The sequence below is a fragment of the Drosophila miranda genome (genome assembly GCF_003369915.1).
Source record: "Drosophila miranda strain MSH22 chromosome Y unlocalized genomic scaffold, D.miranda_PacBio2.1 Contig_Y2_pilon, whole genome shotgun sequence".
NCBI lineage: Eukaryota > Metazoa > Arthropoda > Insecta > Diptera > Drosophilidae > Drosophila > Drosophila miranda.
Window position 1 is genome coordinate 1,056,288 of NW_022881614.1, and position 22,644 is coordinate 1,078,931.

General features: G+C 45.1%; 2 protein-coding genes and 3 pseudogenes across 4 annotated transcripts; 3 read left to right on the forward strand and 2 right to left on the reverse strand.

Moving 5' to 3' along the window:
- Positions 1–34: 34 nt before the first annotated feature.
- LOC117192321 (tRNA pseudouridine(38/39) synthase-like) lies at positions 35–3,342 on the reverse strand. 2 transcript variants are annotated; one of them, XM_033396971.1, is made up of 6 exons: positions 3,138–3,342; positions 1,781–1,934; positions 1,630–1,721; positions 1,088–1,570; positions 468–1,025; positions 35–402 (listed from the first exon to the last, which is right to left on the reverse strand). In XM_033396971.1, the coding sequence occupies exons 1-6, from the start codon at positions 3,274–3,276 to the stop codon at positions 335–337; spliced, it is 1,494 nt and encodes a 497-aa protein (XP_033252862.1). In that variant the 5' UTR covers positions 3,277–3,342; the 3' UTR covers positions 35–334. The 2 variants fall into 2 exon arrangements, 1 of the variants encoding a protein (XP_033252862.1); XR_004474283.1 differs by lacking the exons at positions 35–402; positions 468–1,025; positions 1,088–1,570 and adding exons at positions 2,291–2,773; positions 2,833–2,924 and having other exon boundaries at positions 1,800–2,228; positions 2,984–3,340.
- Positions 3,343–8,866: 5,524 nt separating this feature from the next.
- Positions 8,867–11,678, forward strand: LOC117192541 (annotated as a pseudogene).
- LOC117192543 lies at positions 11,416–12,760 on the reverse strand (annotated as a pseudogene).
- Positions 12,761–13,793: 1,033 nt separating this feature from the next.
- On the forward strand, positions 13,794–19,289 carry LOC117192542. Of its 2 annotated transcripts, none has more exons than XM_033397238.1 (2): positions 13,794–14,181; positions 17,746–19,289. In XM_033397238.1, the coding sequence occupies exon 2, from the start codon at positions 17,746–17,748 to the stop codon at positions 19,015–19,017; it is 1,272 nt and encodes a 423-aa protein (XP_033253129.1). In that variant the 5' UTR covers positions 13,794–14,181; the 3' UTR covers positions 19,018–19,289. The 2 variants fall into 2 exon arrangements, with proteins under 2 accessions (XP_033253129.1, XP_033253130.1); XM_033397239.1 differs by lacking the exon at positions 13,794–14,181 and adding an exon at positions 14,274–14,414.
- A 506-nt stretch (positions 19,290–19,795) lies between these two features.
- Positions 19,796–22,300, forward strand: LOC117192540 (annotated as a pseudogene).
- Positions 22,301–22,644: the final 344 nt, after the last annotated feature.

Here is a 22,644-nt window from a genome sequence, read left to right on the forward strand (position 1 = left end):
TAAAATTATTACCTACCTTGTAACGTTGTACAAGTTCATGAATATAAATATATTTACTTTAGAAGTCTAGTGGACTATTATTGGAGCTGCAGTAATTGCCGCTGTATAGCCGAGAAGTTGCGTGCAGAGAAAAACGAGCATTTTAATTTCTAGCATAGAAAAAACGTCGGGCGCTATATCGCGGGCAAATAGGGCCAGATCGGCGAAAAATTGCACTATTAACGAAACTGGGCACTTCAAATTTCGATATAAATCATCTTTCGTAATTTCCTAATTTAAAAAAACAAATTTGGTGCACATATATTGTAATTCTTTGTGACTTAGGTATAATGATTCAGCTTTCATCCTTGACTATCAGTCTTTGCTTTTTCACAAAGTGCTCTATGCGATTCTCCAGGCTCTCTGCAAAAAGATTCAATTAGCTTGTTGCGAAAATACACACTGTGCAATTTCCGGAAAACACTCACCACAGCGTTTTCGCTCTAGGAGAGGCTGATATTGACGCGGTTTGACAGAGTCCTGTAACAGGATGACCTGCGCTGTCACACGTTCTTTTGTGTGGTAGTTTTTTCCCAAGAGGAGCTCCAGTTGTTGGATAACATTTCGTATCATAGTGCTGTTCACACTGAACTCCGTCCACTCGCATTGGATGTTCTCGATAAGCTTCTCCAAGTTCTCTTCGTTGTAAATCCAGCTTGTAAGATCTTTTTCCTCCGCAGGACTTTCGGAGCTTTCCACCTCCATTGCGGAAGTGTCCATGGCCTCGTCATCCTCAGCACCATCAGCTGGAAGCTTCAATTTCCTCGTCGTCGTGTCTCGAAAATTACAATGGAACAGATTCAACGGCAAACCAAGAGCGGGTGTGTACTGAGGTTTGCACGGATTAGTTTCCACGTCGAGAAGGTCGCTGACAATGCGAGGCAGCTCCCTTCGCTGTCCCACGAGCAGCAGCACGGCCATGATGCATCTTATCTGATGCCAGAGGAAGGCATTTGCTTGGATCTCCAGATAATACATATCATAGCCTATTGATTGACGAAATCAATGAAATCCTTAAAAATTAAATAGCAGAGCCTCATATATTTACATGAATTGTTTAACATTTCCACGCAGGGATCCACACGAGCTGCCTGTAGATTCCTTATAAATTTCGTGACTCCATTGTGCACATCCATTTTGCAAAAGTTCCTAAAGTCAGAATGTGCAACCAGCAGCTTACAGGCTTCCCGCATAGCTTCAATGTCCAGGTCACCCTTGGGGAAGTAGTAGCGATATCTACGCGAGGTGCAATCAAAGCGAGCACTGTATACAGGGCTGCGCAGCGGCATCCACGCCACACATTGAATGTTCTTGGGCAGCACCCGGTTAAGAATGCCACAGTAGTCGATTTCGGATGACAGGGAAGCAGGCTCCAGCTGAGTGTCAGGCGTATGTTTGCTGCGCAAATCTATAGAAATCACCTGGCAGAAGGCGCTTACTTCCTTGTCCGTGCGTCCACAGTGATGATAGTTGGATGTGGCACGGGATTCGATGAGACAAGTGCGCGTCAGGGCGCGAAAGAAATGCGACTCTGTTCTCAAACAGGACGAAATAATGTTCATTGGTCACAAACAGAAATAGACCACCCACCAATGGTATCGTTGGAATCCTCCTGGCAGGCGAAACCCTGGTAGTCCCATCCAAAGTAGGTCAGTTTCAGCAAAACATGACGCTTATGCGCACTGAAAGGTGTAGTTTTAGTGCAATCTTGCATTGAATTCTTCAATGGGGGGCCACTTACATACTCCAATCAAACTTACGTTGCTTCTGAACCTTGCCGGAATGTGTCGCTGTCTCCTTGGGAGCTGTAGCGGTGGCCGCCGTCTCTTTACCCAACAATTCTACATATTCCGCATTACTTCTATCATGCTCCGTTAGTTTCTTGTGCAGAAGATTTCTCAGCCGAAATCATGAAGTGTCCATGGCCTCGTCATCCTCAGCACCATCAGCTGGAAGCTTCAATTTCCTCGTCGTCGTGTCTCGAAAATTACAATGGAACAGATTCAACGGCAAACCAAGAGCGGGTGTGTACTGAGGTTTGCACGGATTAGTTTCCACGTCGAGAAGGTCGCTGACAATGCGAGGCAGCTCCCTTCGCTGTCCCACGAGCAGCAGCACGGCCATGATGCATCTTATCTGATGCCAGAGGAAGGCATTTGCTTGGATCTCCAGATAATACATATCATAGCCTATTGATTGACGAAATCAATGAAATCCTTAAAAATTAAATAGCAGAGCCTCATATATTTACCTGAATTGTTTAACATTTCCACGCAGGGATCCACACGAGCTGCCTGTAGATTCCTTATAAATTTCGTGACTCCATTGTGCACATCCATTTTGCAAAAGTTCCTAAAGTCAGAATGTGCAACCAGCAGCTTACAGGCTTCCCGCATAGCTTCAATGTCCAGGTCACCCTTGGGGAAGTAGTAGCGATAGCTACGCGAGGTGCAATCAAAGCGAGCACTGTATACAGTGCTGCGCAGCGGCATCCACGCCACACATTTAATGTTCTTGGGCAGCACCCGGTTAAGAATGCCACAGTAGTCGATTTCGGATGACAGGGAAGCAGGCTCCAGCTGAGTGTCAGGCGTATGTTTGCTGCGCAAATCTATAGAAATCACCTGGCAGAAGGCGCTTACTTCCTTGTCCGTGCGTCCACAGCGATGATAGTTGGATGTGGCACGGGATTCGATGAGACAAGTGCGCGTCAGGGCGCGAAAGAAATGCGACTCTGTTCTCAAACAGGACGAAATAATGTTAATTGGTCACAAACAGAAATAGACCACCCACCAATGGTATCGTTGGAATCCTCCTGGCAGGCGAAACCCTGGTAGTCCCATCCAAAGTAGGTCAGTTTCAGCAAAACATGACGCTTATGCGCACTGAAAGGTGTAGTTTTAGTGCAATCTTGCATTGAATTCTTCAATGGGGGGCCACTTACATACTCCAATCGAACTTACGTTGCTTCTGAACCTTGCCGGAATGTGTCGCTGTCTCCTTGGGAGCTGTAGCGGTGGCCGCCGTCTCTTTACCCAACAATTCTACATATTCCGCATTACTTCTATCATGCTCCGTTAGTTTCTTGTGCAGAAGATTTCTCAGCTGAAAGTTGTACTCCTCCAGTTGGACTATTTTATCAATTAGCTCCGTTTGGCTGAGTTCTCCCAAAGCCTCTCGCGACAAACCCTTTTGGCGCTTATTTATGACCACCTTTCTGTCATTTGTTGCACTCATGTTGTCCGTAAGTAAAAAGTAAACAAAACGGCACGTGCGATTTTTTTTTTTTTTTTTGTTTTTAAATCATCTCAAGGATGATCGGAATTTTGATCGTAGCACTGTAGCCACATTGATCAGATACTGGTGATGTAGTTTGGCGAGTTTGACAGGTCGGTATATTCAAAAAAAAGAGGAAAATTACTTAACTGTTTTAGAAAATAAGCTGAAATTACTTTATAACATGATGAAGAAAAAAGGGGTCAAAAGTTTAAGTCAGCAGTTTTGATGAAGATTGCCAGCTCTCTGAGATGTAGCGGCTCTTTTTTTATTAATAATTGATGTAAATTGTTATAATATTTAAAGATTTTGAATTTCCTTCTGAGCCCGGCAAATCTTTAGCAATCGAAGATCAGGTGTTCGGCATATTCAGTTACATTGCACGTTTCGCAGATATTTGAGTCAATTGCTTTGATTCTGTGTAGGAAGACTTTGTCGTATGTGTGTCCCGTCATAAGTCTGTTAATGGTCTTGATGCTTTGAGCATTCCATTTAAGAGAAAAATGCCAGTGTTTGCTGGGTATGTCTGGAAATATGTCTATGAGGCTGGATCCCTTCGTCCTACACTTCGTCCTGTAGTCCTCATTCCATTTGTATACTAGAAAGTTCCTAATTTCTCTTTGAGCCTCCTTGTAGCTGTATTTTATATTTATTGTAAACCCCTCACTTGTAGCAGCCTTTGCTGCTATGTCAGTCTTTTCGTTGATGGCCACACCCTTGTGACCAGGGACCCATAGAATGTCAAGTTTCTGAATGTCTGATTGGTTAATTATGTTGTTAATATCATTCACTAGGTACGAGTCTGTATTCTTAATTTTAATTAAATTAATAGCTCCTAATCCATCGCTTAAAATCAAAGCCTTTTTGTAATTATATTTAAGACATAGTTCGCAGGCCTTTTTAAGGCCTACGAGTTCGGCACCTACTGAGGATAATCTGTTTTCTATTTTGTACTTGTGGATATTTCCACTAGGCCATTCTACTATTCCTATGCCACATGTACTTTCTGTAACTGAGGCATCTGTTGATAGAATGTTCCAGTCGTCCTTTCTGTACTTGTTCAGAATCTCATAAAATATAGTTTTTATTTCTTCATTCGAGTATTCTTCTTTACCCTTAGTTAAAAATGTATCTAATACATGGATTTTGTTACATGTGTTAACACTATCACATTCTTGAGTGTTTACAAAGATGGAATTAAATTCTCTTAAAGTACGTGTGTAACTCGTATCCGCTTTTGAGCGTATTAGCTCGTCAAACATTGTTGGATTGAACCTTTTAATTTTAAGCAGTTCTTTAGCTGTAAGCCATTTCGCCCTGAAAACAGGTGGCATTACACCAGCGAGGACAAAAATTTCGTGTTTGCTTGTGTCAGGTTGCACCCCAACACACCTTCTGAGTGATTTAGCTTGCGCTATTTCTATATCTTTACTTGCTCCAGATCCCATGTCTGAAAAACTTGTGATAGCATATTCTTGTTTTGTTCTAATAAAAGCTTTGAAGATGTTGGTACTTGTTTTAGGTTTTAGACCTGATTTGATAGTAGTCGCAAGCTGGAGGAGTCTGTTGCATTTTTTTGTTTGTTCTTTAACCATTTTTACATGACTGACATTTGACATGTTTGCACTAATCAGTCTGCCTAAGGAACGGATATCTTTTCGATTTGGTATAGGCACATTTCTAACAGAAAAATTTACCGCTCTGACCTGTCTTTTTCCTACATTCATTGCTGCAGATTTGCTTGGATTGAAGCTAAAGCCGAGATCACCACATAGAAGGTTAAAGTCATTTAGTTTTTTATTAAGGTTTTCAACCGCTACAGTAAACTCTCTGTTGTGAGAGATTATAACGAAGTCATCTGCAAATTGCATCATATGAGTATTTCTATCACAGATCTGATGTAGTCTTTTTGTGTATACATTAAAAAGGAGGGGCGACAGACAAGAGCCCTGTGGGATTCCTCCCTGAACTACCTGAACAGCTTCCCCTATTTTCAGTAGTCTCATAGACATAAAACTGCTGATCCAGTCAATGTATGTTTTAGGAAAACACTCATTTTCCATTAGTCTTTTTAAGAATTTCAGGTTGACACAATTGTAGGCATTGTTGAGGTCAACAACCACAAGAGTAACGTGTTCCTTGTTCTTTTTCTTTGCCGCTACCACATTGATGACATCATTTATGAACATCGCTGCAGACTTGTTTTTTTGGTATGCATAAGATCTGTAGGGTATAATCTTGTTTTCTTGTATATGCTTTTCCAGCCTGGCTTTCACCATGCCATTTACTGTCTTTTTTCGGTATTGGTACAATTCTGATAGATCTCCATTCGACTGGGAAATCGCACATAGCCACTCGACGGTTGTAAAAATGTACAAGTTCTGTCTTTATACTAGTGTTAAGAGCACTTAGCATCTCGTATGTGATGTGATCTATTCCTCCTGCCGTTTTTCTGTTTCTGACTAACACAGCCTCTAACTCTTTCAAGGAAAAGAAAGGATTTTCATTGTTCTTGGTTGAGTACATTTCTTCGTCTACATCCTTTGTTTCTGAGGTTATTTGTTCGTTAAGGAATTCCAGGTATGGCCCAGCTTTGTCAGGGTCGAAAATTTCTGGGGTGTCCTCTTGACAGTTTTTTAGATTTCTGAGGAAACTCCAGGCTTCTCTTGAGTTCGATTTTACATTTAACTCTGTTAACTTCCTGGCATAGCTAGTTCTTTTGGCAATTTTAACAGATTTTTTCCATTTAACCTTGAGGTTAACAGCAGAACAATAATTTTGAAAGGAGGGTTCTGAAGCTGCCTTCTTCTGCGACTCTGCAAACTCCCTGAATAATTTGGCTAAATTCTCGTCCCACCATAATTTTGGACATTTGTTTTTGATTTCATAAGTAGCTGCTTTTATTTCCTGTTGGATGTTCTTCGCTAAATTATCCATATCTTTGTCGGCCTCAAACTGGCTTAGCTTTTTCAGTAGCCTGTTTTTGGCAAGGAAAGTTTTGAGTTTGTGTTGATATCCTGCTGTTTCAAAGGTTATTGGGTGATGGTGGCTGCCTCCTAGGTAAAACTTTTCGCATTTCCAATTCTCTAAATGAATACCCTTTGTGTAGCCAGCATTTGACATAGCTTGCATGAGAAAAGTTCCCTTTCCACTGTTGGTTCTGTCTCCAGAAAAGGTATGTCTTGCGTTAAAATCTCCTGCAATTATGACTTTTCCGAATGCATCTAAATATTCAAGGAGATTGTTAATCGCTTGCTTGAAGGATGCAAGAGACAACAAAGGTTCAAAATATACTGAGGTGATAAAAAATTTATCTTTGTTGTGGATGGTTCTTGCTATAATTATATCTTGCTCTGTCTCATATATCAGTCTTTTAACTCTTAAGTCTTTTTTGTAGGCAATCGCCACTCCTCCATAACCGTCCTCTCTATGTTTTTCTAACATATTGAAGTTGGCTAGTTTCCTAAAACGGAGATCGTGAGAGAAAACTTCAGCCAGAATGGCAAAGTCGAAGTTTCCATTGTTTAAGTAGAATACTAGGTCGTTTTTATTGGCTTTAATAGATTGAATGTTATGTTGTAAAAATTTCATATTTATTTAGATGTTTGAAAAAGGTTCGTTTCTCTCTGTTCGTTCATTTTTCTGTCTGCATTATGTTCCATATTGTAATCATTTGTACTGGTCACTTTTTTTGATGGATGTGACACATCATTTGAGTCGACTAAACGAGACAACATGTCAACCATCTGTTGAATGGTAAATTTGTTTTCTTTTAGTTCTTTGCTTTCAAAAAATGGTACGTGATTACTAGAATCGCTGGTATATGATTCTAAGTGATAGTGGGGTTTTTGTGCAGGAACCAAAGGTCTCTGCACTAACCTGCTCGCATAACTGTGTTTTTTTAAAACTTCATTTGCTTTAACGTTTTTGTTTTGAACATTTTCCTCATTTATGTCTAGTTTTGGATAGTTTTTTTCATAATTATCTAACAGCGAAAAATTTTGATGGATTGAGTAAGTGCTAAGCACTTCCTTACGCGCGATTTTTTTGATTGTCATTATTTTGTTAATGTCCATCTCCTTTTGCCATACTGGGCACATCAGTCTGTCCCTAGCTGAGTGATTTTTCCCATTGCAAAGGATACACTTGAGACCAGTGCACGACCCATTGCACTCCTCGACTCCGCATTTATAGCACCTCCTAGCTGATTTGCATCTGGTCGAAGTGTGACCAAGTCTGCCACAATTATAACATTGCCTTACTCTGGGAACATATATGCTTACTTTCATCCCACATATCCCAAAAAGAGATACCTTTTCTGGGATGTCTGAACCCTCAAAACCAATTTTGACTGTTTCTAATGGTATGAGCTTGAATGTTTCGTTGTTGTCATCGGTTGTAATTTTCTGCCTTCTTGCTAATCTTTCAATTGACTTAATTTTTATGTTAGAAGTAATATTATCCATAATTTCATTCTCAGAAAAACCGAGGGACACCCCTTTAATTACTCCATAGGATTCCACATAGTCTTTTGGTATAAATACCACTAAATTCATTTTTCTTTAACTCCTCATTTAAAACTAAATCATTTGCTTCGCTGAAAACCTTAAAATAAATCTTGTATAGTGTAGGCGCTAGAGCTACGATTTCTTTAATTCCTTTGATTTTAAGGTGTCTTATTTTTTCAAAAAAGAATAATCCATTTTTGGTGTTTTTGTTTTCGAAGATGGTACTGTTCTTAGTCGATACTAGTACAGCCGCATCACCGATGTGGCACTCACTATACAACACTGTTTCTCTTTCGATACCTACATTTGATGGGTTTATAATCGGATTAGTATTTTTATTCAGTGCTTTAGTCATTTCAGTATTTCTAGTAAAACCATTTATGGCATTTGTGTGAGAATTGTGAACGGTCACACCGTCAGAAGCCTCCACCATTTTGTTACTGTCAGCGTCTATCAGCATTTTGTTATTTATGGCTGTATTGGTGTTGTCGCTTTTTTGTTCCTTGCGCATCTTTTTTGCTGGGTACTTTTCGTTAGTCAAGCTGTCGAATATGTCCTCTTTCACACTTGAACACAAAGCACTGAAGTTTTTTGCTATTGTTTTTGGGTTTGAATTTTGCTGCTTTTTGCCACCTGATCAGGGGGTTTTAATTTGGCAGACACCGAGTGACCGGCGTCCGCCATACTTGTTGGTTTAACCAGATTGCCAAAGACTTATGTACCTCTCCTTTGGGAAATGAAAAGAGGAATAATTTATATATTGATGAAGATTTGTATGAAATAAACAATGATCCAATTTTTACAATCACTTTTAATTAAGCCTTTGTTGCTTGGAAAAAGTCACTTTTCAGACTGTTAAGAAAAAACACGACCGGTCCGCTCGCTGACGAAAGGAATATGTAAAATAAATCTTGAATTCGTCAGTATATTTACGGTATTTTTTTTTAAATGAGACAGTATGTTTCGGTATATTTCTGACGGTCGGTCACACTGATATCAACAATCCTAGAATGAAAATTCAGGTGCGTAAATCGTGAATGTAATAAGATATTTACAGAATAAAATACAAACAAAATGGCGTGCCCGATCCTGCGACGAAAAAGCAAGTCGTTTTTTTGAATGGGCTACAGAAAAGGGTATGGACAACAGGCCCAAAGAGCCAAGGAAAATTGCAAGGTTCGTACGAACCTCACCTGGCGTGTGAGGACAATCAGCTTTTTATCTTCAAGGTATATTGGGCAAAAAGGGTGGATTTTACCTTGCATGCGTTGCTTTTCTGGGCCGATTTGCCTCTTGTCCATACCCTCTTTTTCCATCCATTATGTAGCTAATGTGGACTCCACATACTCCCCCAATCCCCATTTGCTGTTTTAGTTGCGCAGCAGCTGAAGGTGAAGGACACAGTACGAAGAAGGACATCAAGGACAGGACAGGACCCACGATGGACACGTGCAATCACAAGGTCGACAGCGAGAATCACAACTGTGACATGAGCTCCCTTCCCTCGTCATCGCCACTGTGCTACGCCAGTCTGAATGTGCTGCCTGACGAGATTCTCGAGTTCATCTTCACCTACCTACCACCCTATGGGGATCTGGAGCACTGCAGCATCGTGTGCAAGCGCTGGCATGGCATTGTAAAGGGTGAGTATGTAGCCACACGCAGTGTGCCTGCGATTGATAAAGAGCTTCTCTAGCCTCACCTATTCTTCCCCCTATTGATCCCCAGATCTCGTGCTCCGCTCGACGCTCAACCTCGAGAAAGGCCTGACCGACTTTCGACTGCGTTGGGAGGTTTTCTCGCCACAAACGGCCGCCGCCGCGAGTAGCTCATCCGTAGCCTTTATCGCTGGACGATTTGCCCACTCGGCTGTGCGCCGGCGCAACTCCATGTATGTTTTCGGCGGCGGATCCACTTCAGACACCACCTTCAACGATCTTTGGCGCTTTGATCTGACTCACATGCGCTGGGCAAGGCCTGTAGCAACGGGCACCTATCCCTCGCCCAAGGGCAGCGCCTCCATGGTGGCCTGGAAGGATCAACTCGTGCTCTTTGGCGGCTGGCGTTATCCCTCGCTGCATCCGCCGTATCAGCCGTGGTGCCTGTTCGATGAGTTGCACTACTACGATCTAGGAAAGAATCGCTGGCTTTTGAGGAACACTATGCCCTGTCCGCCGCCCATGGCTGGCCACTCGGCCACGGTGCATGGCGACCGCATGGTTGTGTTCGGTGGCTATCAGATCATGGACGATGTAAACATCAACTCCAACGACACTTGGGTGCTGGACCTGCCCGAGCAGCGCTGGTGGCAGCCGCTGTTCGTGGGCAATACGCGGCCCAGTGCGAGGTATGGACAAATCCAGATCGAGTTGGACAAGAATCACCTCCTTGTCGTGGGCGGCTGTGGCGGAGCCAATCGGGTCTACACGGATGCCTGGCTGCTGGACATGACTAGAGATGTGTGGTCGTGGAAAACGCTGACCGTGCGCAACAAGCGATTCGGGGCCGTCCACATGTGGTGCAATCCTGGCTGCAAGGTCAACAACTACCTCGTAGTGGTGGGACCGTCGCCCAACATGCCCCAAGACTTTCAAATGATGAAGCAGAGTCGAGTTCCTGTGGTCGGTGGACGTGGCCCGCCGCCCCCAATCCTCACCAAAACATGCCGCAGCGGGGCCAACGAATCCTAATGCCGGAGCGCCGGCTGGCTGGAGGCTTGGGAGGCGGCTTGGGTCAAAATCGAGTAAATCGCATTGGAGCAGGAGGAGCGGGCTGGGCTCTGGCTCCGCAAGAACAGTATTTGGCCAATCGACGGGCCATTCTCAACCAACATATGCATCAGGCGCAGCAGTTCATGCACAACAACAATGTAAACAACAACAACAACAATAGTTATCAGCCACGTTCCGGACGTTTGAGTGATTTGCATGCTCCTCCAGCTCCGGCTGCCGTCGCCGCAGCTCCTTCCCCAGCCTCACCGCCAGTGCGACCCCCCTCACTGGCCGCAGCCGATGGGGATGTGGATGCAGCCCAGCGTCTTCAGCGCAATCTGGCCCTCCGATGCCGGGACAATGAGCCTCGATTACCCAAACGATTTGATGAAATGTACGAGGTAAGTGCACAAATACGACACTATTTGGAACATACGAAACTTAATGCACAATTTCCGCACAGGATCCTTTCCGTATGGCCGCCTTCAACGTGCCGACACGGTCACGCAGCGCTTCGCGAGACCACAATGAACGCATCCGACGCATGGAGGAGAAGATGAACGCCATACGCAACTCGCGGCGAAGTGCACCCGCAGCCGCCCAGGTGGAGCCGCAGCCGTTGCGTGCCCCTCACCCAAGCGACTGCGCTGCAATGTACAATCCCTCTTCGTTTGCGACATCTCAGGCATACTCAGCAGCAGCGAACCCGCCCTAGACTGGGTGGAATACAAGAACTTTGGAGTTCTCCGGGGAGCCCCCGACCGCCTCATCCTGTCTAGCCTCATTGCCGGCAATGGCGAGCTGATCCTGTTCGGTGGCGTCCACAAGGAGACCCTCACAGACATCACACACCACGTGTCCAATTCCATACACTTTCTGAGTTTTCCCCGTGATATTATTTAAGCTCGGACCGGGGCCCGGCCAGCCATACCACAGCAGACACGATAGCTATGTCTATGTCTATGTCCTCCCCTCCTGACCTAAACCTAAGTTATAGGTAACAGCCAATGCTGCTGCCACACCAAACTCCTTCAAAGAAGTTCGGGCGAAGTTCATTTAGACCATATATTGAGTGTAGTGGATGAGTTGTATGATTAAACATGGTTACCTACTTAAATTAAAGTATCCTCAATATGTTACCTTAGCCCGACTTCATCTTGTCCTTCGTCAAAAGTCCTAGCTGCCCAGCAGCTCGCCAAGCAGCTTAACCAAGTCGTTTGCTTGCTGGAAGCGCATATCACATGTCGCGTCGGTACGCACACATTGTTCCAGCAGCATCTCCAGCCTTCCGTTGGCCAGATCCCGCAGCAGGAAGTCTTTCAGCAGGAGACAAGCCTAACAGTCGCGTCCAGCTGCTGGCCACCGCAAAAGGACTTCACATCGAAAGTGAATCCATCGCCAGGCAAGGGCTCGTACTTCTGGGCGTCGCCCAAGGAGACCGCCGCATCCACTAGGACAACAGAGTCCAGGTCGATGAGGATCACACTCTGGCTGGCCTCGTCAAAGGCCAGATTGTCTGCCGTAAAATCGGTTAGAAAGATGCGAAAGACCGCAAAGCCAAAGGTGAGCTTCAGAGACAGCTGGAGCAGTTGTCGGGCCATTTCCAGGCGCAGATTCTCGGCAGCAGTGGCGTAGTGTACCAGGGTGCGTCCGGCATAGGCTTGGAAATGGGTAAGGCCACAGGCAGCGTAGCTCCAAAGAAACTGGAAAGCCACGCAAAAAAAGTTCCTGCATCAGCAATGGTGTAATGCTGTGCATCATGTAGTACCATATGGTGGCAGACTCATGACCGCGCTGCTCCAAGTAACTAACAAAACGGGGAGGCCTGAATCCGCTACGACAAAACTGGAATCCACCGGGACGCTCCTCCATCTCAAGAAATGCTTCTCGCAAGATGCCTATATTGCGGTAAGAGTGCCCGCCAATGGCATCTCTTTTGGCCACCAACTGTGCTGCCTGATGACCCTCATTCAATTGCAGGAAATATATCTCCCGACGATCGATGAGCAGAGCGATTCCTTTTAGAAGCTTGCTCCAATCCGAGGGCTCTGCAATGGCCTCAAAAATTTCCTCGCATTGCCAGCGCTGTCCGGCAAAGCAGGCCGGACAAATTTGTAGATCCCGCTCGAGATGTGCCCTGAATATGTTCTTCTGTGGTTTAACCTGCAGGTCCTGCAGCAGAGCCAGAATGAGCACGATTCTGAGATGTCCGGGCTACAGGTGCATGCCAAGGGGCTGCAAAAGAAGTTTGAGAAAGAGGGGAAGAAGGAAGCTGCATGAGGAGGCTTGGCAAACAATAAAATAAGTGTGTGTGTGCGTACCGTGTCTGCTTGTGTGTGTATGTGTGTTCGATGAATGTGCGTCCGGGCCCAGCCTCCCTCCAGGGTCCACAACATTACCTGTTTCCTCAGCCCAATGCCAAACTTAAAGGCACAGCTAAGGTCTGAGCCAAAGCAGCTGCCTCAAGATGGCGCGGCACTGAAGAACCAACCATTGGGAGCCATCTAAACCCAGCACCGAAACTAGCATACTCTGTATTGACCAGGTGTAAAACATCTATTGAAATTCTCATAATTTAATCAAGGTTGCGCTCCCATAAACGACTGCGCCACTCACTTCTAAAAAAGTAAAGCATTTAAAATTAGCTACGATTATAAGCGATTAGATAAGCATTTGTATTTCATCAAAGATCAGATTAACCATGTACCCCACACCTCACACTCCCAAGGGAAAAGTATTCAAGATGGTTGGGTTTACAGAAATAGCTTTGCTTTGGTGTGGCTGTGGCTAGGCGGCGACTTCTCGACCAGCTTCTCTCTGGCTGAACTGAAGAAGAGGCAATTTTAAGGTTCAAGGTTGGATGTCGCGGCCAGGCGCTTAATTTGTAATCTCAACATCATCATGAAGATAGTGCCAGACGAGCATCGGGAGCGTCAACTCCTTGTAGTAATGTCTGTAAGCAAGCAGCGTCCCGGCCTATGGTCCAACAGGATCTATTCTGTTAGGGCAAAGAATCAGAAAAGTGGGAGTAAGCCTCCCAGAAAACAATGGGATCGCCAGAGCTCGAAAAAGTTCGAAAGAAACCCTTTTGGGTACTTCCAGTACGGCCCCAACGGCGGCCCCAGTAGCGGCAAAGTGGCAAAGAACTGAGAAAATTGAGAGGTATAGAGAGAGGCATGATCGAGAGCGTGTGAGAGCGGCCGGCGATCGGACGCCAACTATCGCTTTGATACCACACCTCTACCTCTACCTGGCTGTCCATCGGATCAGTTGAAGGTGGCGCGTTGCGCTCAACGGTTCACAGTTTTCAGTTCCATTCTCGTTTGTCGTTCAGCCTCGTTCTCTGCGCCGAACAGCTGGTGGCGTCTGTTTTGGTTTGGCGATCAGATCAGCATCTAAAGTCCGCGATATCGGTCAAGTTCAGCCGACTCCACACCTCGGCTGCCAGGCAGAAAAACGATGAACAAATTGTCGCCCAATTAGTCTCGCCTAAAAGTTCGCGTGAAATTCACTTATATTTTCGTGAACTTTTCGATCAAATCGAATTTCTACACTATATAAAACACCACATATAGTACATACCTACTATATAGTTTCGCAAGTGATCGCTTTTGTTTGAAAAGAATTTGTCACAGTGCCAAAAAGAGGTGTGTTCTTCTTGGAAAAATATCCACTTAAATAATCAAATTTTATTTGAAAAATTACCAAAATACACATCATAAAGAATTTGATCTAAGGTCGTCCCAAAAATCTGTGAGCCCTTCACCTCTCGAAGGTGAATTTTATGCAACTTTGAATAATGCGATTCAGAGAAAGTAAACAATCTGCGCAGCAATATTAGAGATCACGAGATAATTGATTGACTCCGGGGGAAGGGAAGGTAAACAGTCGCTAGAGTTTGATTCAGGAATACCAACCAAATGCTCAAAATCGATGCGATGATCAGCTTCTCGGAGGAGCCGAGCCCGCGTTTTACATATGGGTTCTATGTACGCGCTACAACCCTTGGACAGAGTCCATCACTTCAGTTGTATATGGCTTTAGCAGGGACTATACTTTCATTCATATACCTTCATTCATTCCACTGAATTGCACCTCCGAAAGTACTTTGGAAAGGATGCACGCTATGTACCGATAGTCCCCTTAGAAGTCACCCTAGCCTAGGCCGCAAACCGACAACTAAAATCTGTAGAAAAACACTTTAAACCGGTTATGTATTACCCCCATGCGCAAAAACACTCAAATATAAATAGGCAAACGAAAGCCCCTCCCCTCCCCTCCTCATGACAGAGCGAATTCGAGCTGGCATTAGATGTGAATAACTGGTCGACAGACCGACACTTCGTAGTAATATTCTGGCTTATTGATAAACGGAATACGTCTGGTAGAACATACATATGTACATACGTCTGTGCATACCCGTGTGTGTATATATTTGCTTGCTTATGGCCAGCACGTTCTTGGCAATGACTAAGGAAATCTAAGGCAGCTTTAGCCAATTGATTCAATTGATATTATTCCATGCAAATTGCGTCACGCTGTTACAATACGAGCACTTGTGCGGTGTACGGTTGGGGAATGCCCTTGACTTTACAGAGGCAAGGCACTCTAACGTGGGGGCTTTCTTATCAAATCAGATCTGTTTATGGCATTCGCCCTCTTAAAAAACTATCATATCAGAACAGTTCTCTCGGGAGACATTCGGTTGCCTGATCGGTTAACTGCCAGCAGACAAAATTCAACGTGTTAATATTTCTTTTTATACCCGATACTCAAAATGAGTATTGGGGTATATAAGATTTGTGATAAAAGTGGATGTGTGTAACGTCCAGAAGGAATCGTTTCCGACCCCATAAAGTATATACACACGTCGGCATAAGTATTTTGACAAAGCTCTACGCAACGTTTAGCGTTGAATTTTGACGAATTGCTACGTGTTACAGCTCTCTTATCTGATTTACCGCTAACTACATGAATGCATAAAGTATATTGCAAATTATCTTCGTAGTTGCATTTTGCGTTTTGTTAATATGCTTCTTATTCTCATTCGTAATCTGATCTTGGCTGGACAAAAGTATTTTGTCAGAAATTCAATTAATTTGCATTGATCTGCTGTTGATAGAAAGCGAAACCATTATTACGGATTATCTCAGTTTATAGATTGTAAATGCTGATAAAAATTGATTTCGTTTAATAATTTGTGAAATATGAGTAACCGAAAGGAATTCAGTGAATCTCTTAAAAATGAAATAATAGTGAAGTTCAACTCTTTTATTTCAGTGCAAAATATCAGTAGATTATAGTATATTTCACGTCAGACAAACTGCTATAAAAAAACAAATTTAAAAAAACCAACACTGCAAAAAACGCTACACGTTGTGGCAGACCACGAAAGACAACTGCCAAGGTAGACACTTTTAGTTTGCGGCAATTTAAGCAGGATGTCTTAAAAACTCCTCGATCGGTTGCCAATGACTTGAAGGGAACAGGAAATTTTGATGTCAGCGAACGGACAATACGTAGACGTCTTAAGGAAACTGATTTTGGAACATATATTACTAGAGCTATACTGCAAATAACACAGCGCAATAAGTCAAAGCGCCTTGAATTTGCCAAAAAATTGATCGGCAAATAATTTTAATTTTGTAAAAAATTTTTATGGAGCGATGCAAGTGCTTTTCAGTTTCATGGCTCAAAAAAAAAAAGTTTTCGTAAGAAACCTAAAATAACGTCGCAAAAAAGTAGCACCCATATGTGAAAGAGCGAGCCATGGAGGTGGGACCGTAATGTTTTGGGGATGCTTCGCCTACAATGGCTTGGGAAATTTAGTTCCTGTAGATGGCAGCATGAATAAAGAGAAATATTTGGAAGTGCTAAGCCATCACGCCTTCCCCTCTGGAGATAATTTGATTGGGGAGTTCTTTACATTCCAACAGGACAACGCCCCGTGCCATAAAGCTAAAGTCGTTACCCAATTCTTGAAGGACATTGGGGTTAATACTTTGGACTAGCCGGCCCAGAGCCCAGACTTACACATTATCGAGAATCTCTGGTCTTATATAAAAAGAAACCGGACTCCAAATTTGACAAGGAACCGTGAGGATACAATCTCAGAGGTGAAATCACTCTGGAGAGAAATTCCATTGTCTTATATCCACAGCTTAGTGGAATCAGTTCCAAGACGTCTGCAAAAGGTGATAGAGTCAAAGGGAGGGTATATATTTTACTGATTCATTATGAAAAGTTACTTCGTTCCATTCGTTTTTGTTTTTTTTTCACATTTTATAAAATGTCAAAATACTTATGCCACCGTCTGTTTACGAATAATTAATTTTCATTTCAGAATAAACGCACTTATCATACTTTTTGTACATATTTTTATAAGCTTAATATAATACCTATCTACGATAAATAAATATACTTTCTACTTAAGAAAAATAAAAAGTTACAACCAAATATGCAGTGCATAATTTTTGTCAAAATACTTATGCCGACGTGTGTATATTCTTGATCAGCATCAATAGCCGAGTCGATTGAGCCCTGTCTGTCTGTCCGTCTGTCCGTCCGTCCGTCCGTCCGTTTGTCCGTCCCCTTCAGCGCCTAGTGCTCAAAGACTATAAGAGCTAGACCAACGATGTTTTGGATCCAGACTTCTGTGATGTCACTGCTACAAAATTATTTCAAAACTTCGCCCCGCCCACTTCCGCCCCCACAAAAGACGAAAATCTGTGGCATCCACATTTTTAAAGATACGATAAAACCAAAAACGCAGAATCGTAGAGGATGACTATATCTATCAGATTGCTGAATCTGGATCAGATCAGATCGTTTTTATAGCCAAAAGGAACAAATCAATTTGCACTGGCTACGCAACGCCCGACGTCACGCTCAGACTGATTTTCTGTCTCTCAAGCACGCACTCTTTGTCGTTTCGTTTAATATTAGCGGCGTCTGCCGGAGGAGAGCCATACTGACTTAGTATCGGGTATAACTGTAGAGTTGCGGTGTCCGCAGCAACTCACAACGTTCCCCCTCGTTTTCGTCTGCTCTTGACGATTTTTCGCCGCTTCTCGCTTTCTATTCGCCCGACCCGAAATTGTTTCTATTATCTAAAGCATGATTGATGGCCCGGCCGGGCACGGGCAAATTGGCAACCGGTTCAGTTCCCTATCTCATTTCATCCATATTTATGGCCTTTCTCCCTATTTCAGATGAGCAGCTCTGCTGTGGAACTGGCCGAGACCCATCACAAGGAGCAGGCTAGCGTGGGCAACCTGCTGCGGCGTCGCTATGCCGAGCTTTTGCACGGGGAGAAGTACACGGACTGCGTTTTCCACGTGTGCGAGGAGCAGCTTAAGTGCCACAAACTGATCCTGAGTGCCGCCAGTCCCGTGTTTGAGGGCATGTTTTTCGGACCAATGCATGAGAATGAGCCCGAGATTGAGATACACGACATTAGTGCGGCCATTTTCAAGGTCCTGGTCGACTACATTTACACGGGCAGCGTGGACTACAACAACCTGGAGCTGGTAGCCTGCATTGAGCTGTACTATGCGGCAGAGAAGTATCTGCTGGACCAGCTGATAGCCGACTCCCTGGTGGCCATCACCAGGAAGCTGCGCTTCTCCAACATTCTGCCGGCTCTTGAGCTGAGTGTGTGCATGGGACTGGATAGTCTGCTGGAGGTCTGCATGACCTTCTTCATGCGCTGCTGCGTGAGCAATGCCCAGTACATGACCCATCTGAAGGAGCACTATGTCCACGTGTCTAAGGAGTGCGTCAAAACGATCATAGCCGCCTGCAAAGAGCCGCACAAGCTACTCATTTGGTATGTCTACGAGTGGACCCAGCATGAGTGTGAGCAACTGGGCCTTGGTCCTAGCAATACGGGCTTGGTTGTCCAAGGTCTGGGGCCAGAGGCAAGCTCGTGGCCCGTGAATGCTTCTGATGAAGTGCAATCTCCTGCTCCGGCTCCTATTGTCTCAGTAGAGCGCTGCTACTACAAGGCCTGCCGGCCGTTTACCGTAGATGCAGAGTCTCCCGTGTGGCGTCTTCGCCTGAAGAGCCCTCGCTTCATCTCCCTCATGGGAGTGGTCCTGAACAGCCGCCTGCCCCCCAACCTGACCTGCACCTTTGGCCACGTTCAGCTGCCTCTGGAATATCGCGAGTCCCTGCGGCTGGACCTTTGCGAGTTGCCGGCGGACGGCGAGGACGCGCCCACCAATCCCGTGTGGAGTCATGTCATTCAAAATCAGAGCACAAAATATAACTGCGACTTGCACCTAAGATGGCTCCGCGAGGAGGCGTGTGTACTCACCCCGGAGCTGTCCTACGAGCTGCAGATACGCTGGGGCGGAAGCGCATACGGTGCAGAGTATCCTTGCAGCCTGCAGTCCTGTATCGCCGATGGCATTTGCTTCATCGACAGCGTCAGCTTCATCGGCAGTTTGGTCAAGGGCCTGCGCTACGCCAACCTGGTGTAGGTTTTAGTTAGGCTTATTCTTAATCATTGTGTATTTATTGCCGTAAGTTAATGTACATGTGTCGGAGTTCAATAAACTTTCGAAAACACTCCAAACAGATTCAACGATAACAACAAAGCCGGTTTGCTCTGCGGCTTTTGTTTGGATGCTGCTGCTGCTGTCAAACTAAATCCGATAAGGAGCTGTACTGTGCCGATTTCTTCATTTGACTGTAATTATTGTTGCTTAAAGCTTAAATTAATTAAGTTCCAATTACTTCATGAAATAGATAATTTAAAAAAAACGCTGAAAGCTATCGATGGGATGTAGTGATGTGATTATACGATGTGTGATTTACCGATATTCCCTTCGTTCTAGCACTAACCATACCATAAATACCAATGTTTTCCACTTGTTTAGTCATTTATACTAAGCTAAGTATTGATGAAAAATCTTACTTGCAAAGAATCGGATATATACGACCGCTTGGGCTTGTTTGAGTTTAACAAAGGATAAAGGATATTCTTCCAATTACAGGAACCTATGGAACGACCAAATCACCCCACAAATAACGGAGAAAATAGGATATATAAGACTGCAGAATGTATCCTTGGTCCTTGATAAGGAGTCTACCAGATCAAGGATGTTGCTCCAATCTCAGGAGCATAACAAAATTTATCAGTATGTCTGTTTTTCAGAATCGACTTGGCTTGTCTTGGCGTGGATAAGTCTAGTGGAATACAACCATCGGATTAGTTTCGATATTTACAGCGTCACTGACAGGGCGGCCTGTCCATCTCTATGCTTTTGCCGTATTGTTTTGCTTACGCTGAAAAATGACGATTCTCTACAAAGTGGAGAGCAAGGAGTTCGGCAAGGACAGCGTGTTTCCTCAAAAAGTGGTGCTATGCTCTGTCTCGGCCCGCAACATTATCGTGTTCAGCTCGCTCCAAAGCGCCATTGTTTCCCATGGCCCCGGGGACAGCAACAGTGCTGGGGTGGCTGTGGGGGCCAGCAACAGTCATGAGTATGTCTGCGACATTGTGACGCCGTGGGAGTACTACAAGGTTTGCTCCTCGAATTCGCTGATCAATGTGCTCGAGTGGAGTGCCAACGGGGAGAAACTGCTGCTCGGCTATGACGGCGGACGCGTCGAGATTTGGCAGCCCAAGAATCAGTCCATCAACATCTGGCATCTGCAATACCATGCCAACGTCCCCAGCGAGGACATCATAAAGGCCAAGTTCCACAAGGCTTCCACAACGGCAAGGGAATCCTGTTCAATCCCCAGAAGAAGGAGCACACTTACTACGCAGAGAAGTTTGAGCGCCTGGAGCAGCGTCCCACGCTCAGCGGCTTCGGCGGGGTGGACACCGAAGGCTGCATTCTGCTGACATCAGCCTCCTGGGTCATTCAGCCTACGCTTGTTCCAAAAGTTCTCCAGTGCTGAGAGCGCCGGCAATGAGATTTTTGAGCTAACACCCGTTATGCATAGCATTGGCATCTCCAGAAGCTTCATAGAGCACTGCAGCATGGCCCGAGTCCCTCGGGGGCTGTCAGTGTGGCTTTCAGTTGCGGCTGGCAGCAACAGCTCGTGCAGTGTTTCAAGATCTCCCTGATGATGGAAGGAGACCTGGGCCTAGAGCAGCACATGGCCATCAAGTCCGAGTCGCAGGCAAGTATATTCCTCAATCCGCTGGAGGGCAAGCTCATCAGTCACCTTAAGTGGACGCGGGTGGCCAATGACGACGTGATCTTCATAGCATACTCCTGTACGGAGGGAGGCAGTTTGCTGGAGCAGTGGACCCTCACGCGCAGGCATCAGAGTGTCCACGCCCTGCTCCAGGGAGGCGGTTCCAATAAGGGCAACGAATTCGTGCAGTCGGAGAGTTGGGAGCAGGTGGCAAAGCTCCATTTGAATGCTCCACTTGCCGATATCTGCCTCTCACGCCTCATGCCGTCCACGGCGGAATGCTCTCCGGTCTATGCGATACTCCAGGATAACAGTGTCCAGGTCCTGGAGCCTAATTCTCTGAAGCAACTGAACCACACGCAGTTCGATAGTGACCGACGGCAGTGGAGTGAAATTTGTGAGCGGGGACCTCACTCCCACCAGTCAAATACTACTGATCTTCGATGCTCACGCCCAGCTGTATGCCATGCAAGCGCCACTGCTGAAACAGAGTGGATCCGCACTTCTCCTGCTGGAGTACTGCATTGTCACGGGCTGCGATGCCAGTGATGTACTACTCCTGAACCTGGGGAACCTGGAGCCCTTGGTGGAGAAGATGACGGATAACTTTTCGCGCCAGCCATCGTATGTGAAGAACTACTATTATGCCAACTTCCTGGCTCTCAAGAGCAATCTCTGTCGTTTGCAGCAGAAGGAGTTTGACAATCTAATCATCCTCCATGCCATATCCACTTTCAAGAGTCTTCTGCGCCCCTCCGACCTAGGTTACCAGGACAAGGGACCCGCCGATAATCTGACGACGAAGCTGAACGAGTCCATACCAGACGTGGACACAGTGATGCTAAACCTGGATGCCAAGGACTTCACAGTGGAACCAGTGATGCTGCAGAGCTTGCAGCAACTGATTCAATGGGTCACCGATCTGGCGCTCAACATGCTCAACATGCTACCTGAAGAGGTGATGAAATGCAAGCTGTCCGGGAAGCGTCCCAGCTATGACATCAGCCGGGATATTAACGCCATTAGCAGCCTAAGGGAGTTGCTCGTCATGATACGCATCTGGGGCCTGCTGACCACACAATGCCTGCCCGTCTACACCAAGACCATGGACAACATCGACGTGCTGGTCATCCTGTTCCGCCTGCTCACGCGCCTGTCCCAGAACCCCGCGGAGACGGACGAGATGCTCTTGGACGAGTGCAGTCTTTTGTCGAAGCAGCTTCTCATTCCTTAGCTAAACAAGATCAATCCCACCACGCTGCTCAGTGCCCAGGGATTTGCTGCAGTTAAGTCGGGTCATCTCATGTTCACCTCCCTTGTAGAGCCGTCGTGCCTGCAGGACATGGAAGTGGAGAATGTGGTCTTCGCCAAGTCGGTGAAAGATGGCGTCAGCAATCTTCACCATCAGAAGGTGCGCCCGCTGTAGTTTCGTCTTCGTCAACAATGCTAACAAAGTGGCCAAGACTTCGGCTCTGAAGGCCTGGTTCAACAAGTGGCTGCATTGCCATTGCGGCGGCTTCTGGAAGCAGATTAATTAGCCACGGCCGCCCCTTTACAGTATCAATCTTAGAATTTAAATATCCATAGCTTTAAATAAAAATCAAATTTAAATGAAACAATGCTTAACCCGTTAGAAGGTATGTCAGAGCATAGGGTATAGAAACATACATATGTATGTATGTATGTACTTACGCAGAATCTACATATATTCCAGCAACTTGAACCACGGAATAAGCAAACATACATATATCTCCAAAGCGCAACATAACTAATGAAATATTTGTCAACTCATGCAGCTAAATTTGGAAAACGGTAGGTATTTTAACGTTAATTAGGAAATAGAGTACAAAAATGTTCATATTCATAGCAAATTTGTAGTTACTATGTAAAAAAGGGACATTTTTTCTGACAGAGGGTCGTTAAAATTAGCCAGTCTTGTAGAAATTCGATTCTTT

Bases quoted from the DNA above. Each gene is read 5' to 3' on its own strand.
- LOC117192542 (XM_033397238.1), top strand. From the start codon at position 17,746: ATGAGCAGCTCTGCTGTGGAACTGGCCGAGACCCATCACAAGGAGCAG.
- LOC117192321 (XM_033396971.1), bottom strand. From the start codon at position 3,276: ATGAGTGCAACAAATGACAGAAAGGTGGTCATAAATAAGCGCCAAAAG. The intron at 1,935-3,137 runs ATCTTCTGCACA...TTCGGCTGAGAA, and splicing joins GTACAACTTTCAGCTGAGAA to ATCTTCTGCACAAGAAACTA. The intron at 1,026-1,087 runs GTAAATATATGA...GTCAATCAATAG, and splicing joins GGAAATGTTAAACAATTCAT to GCTATGATATGTATTATCTG.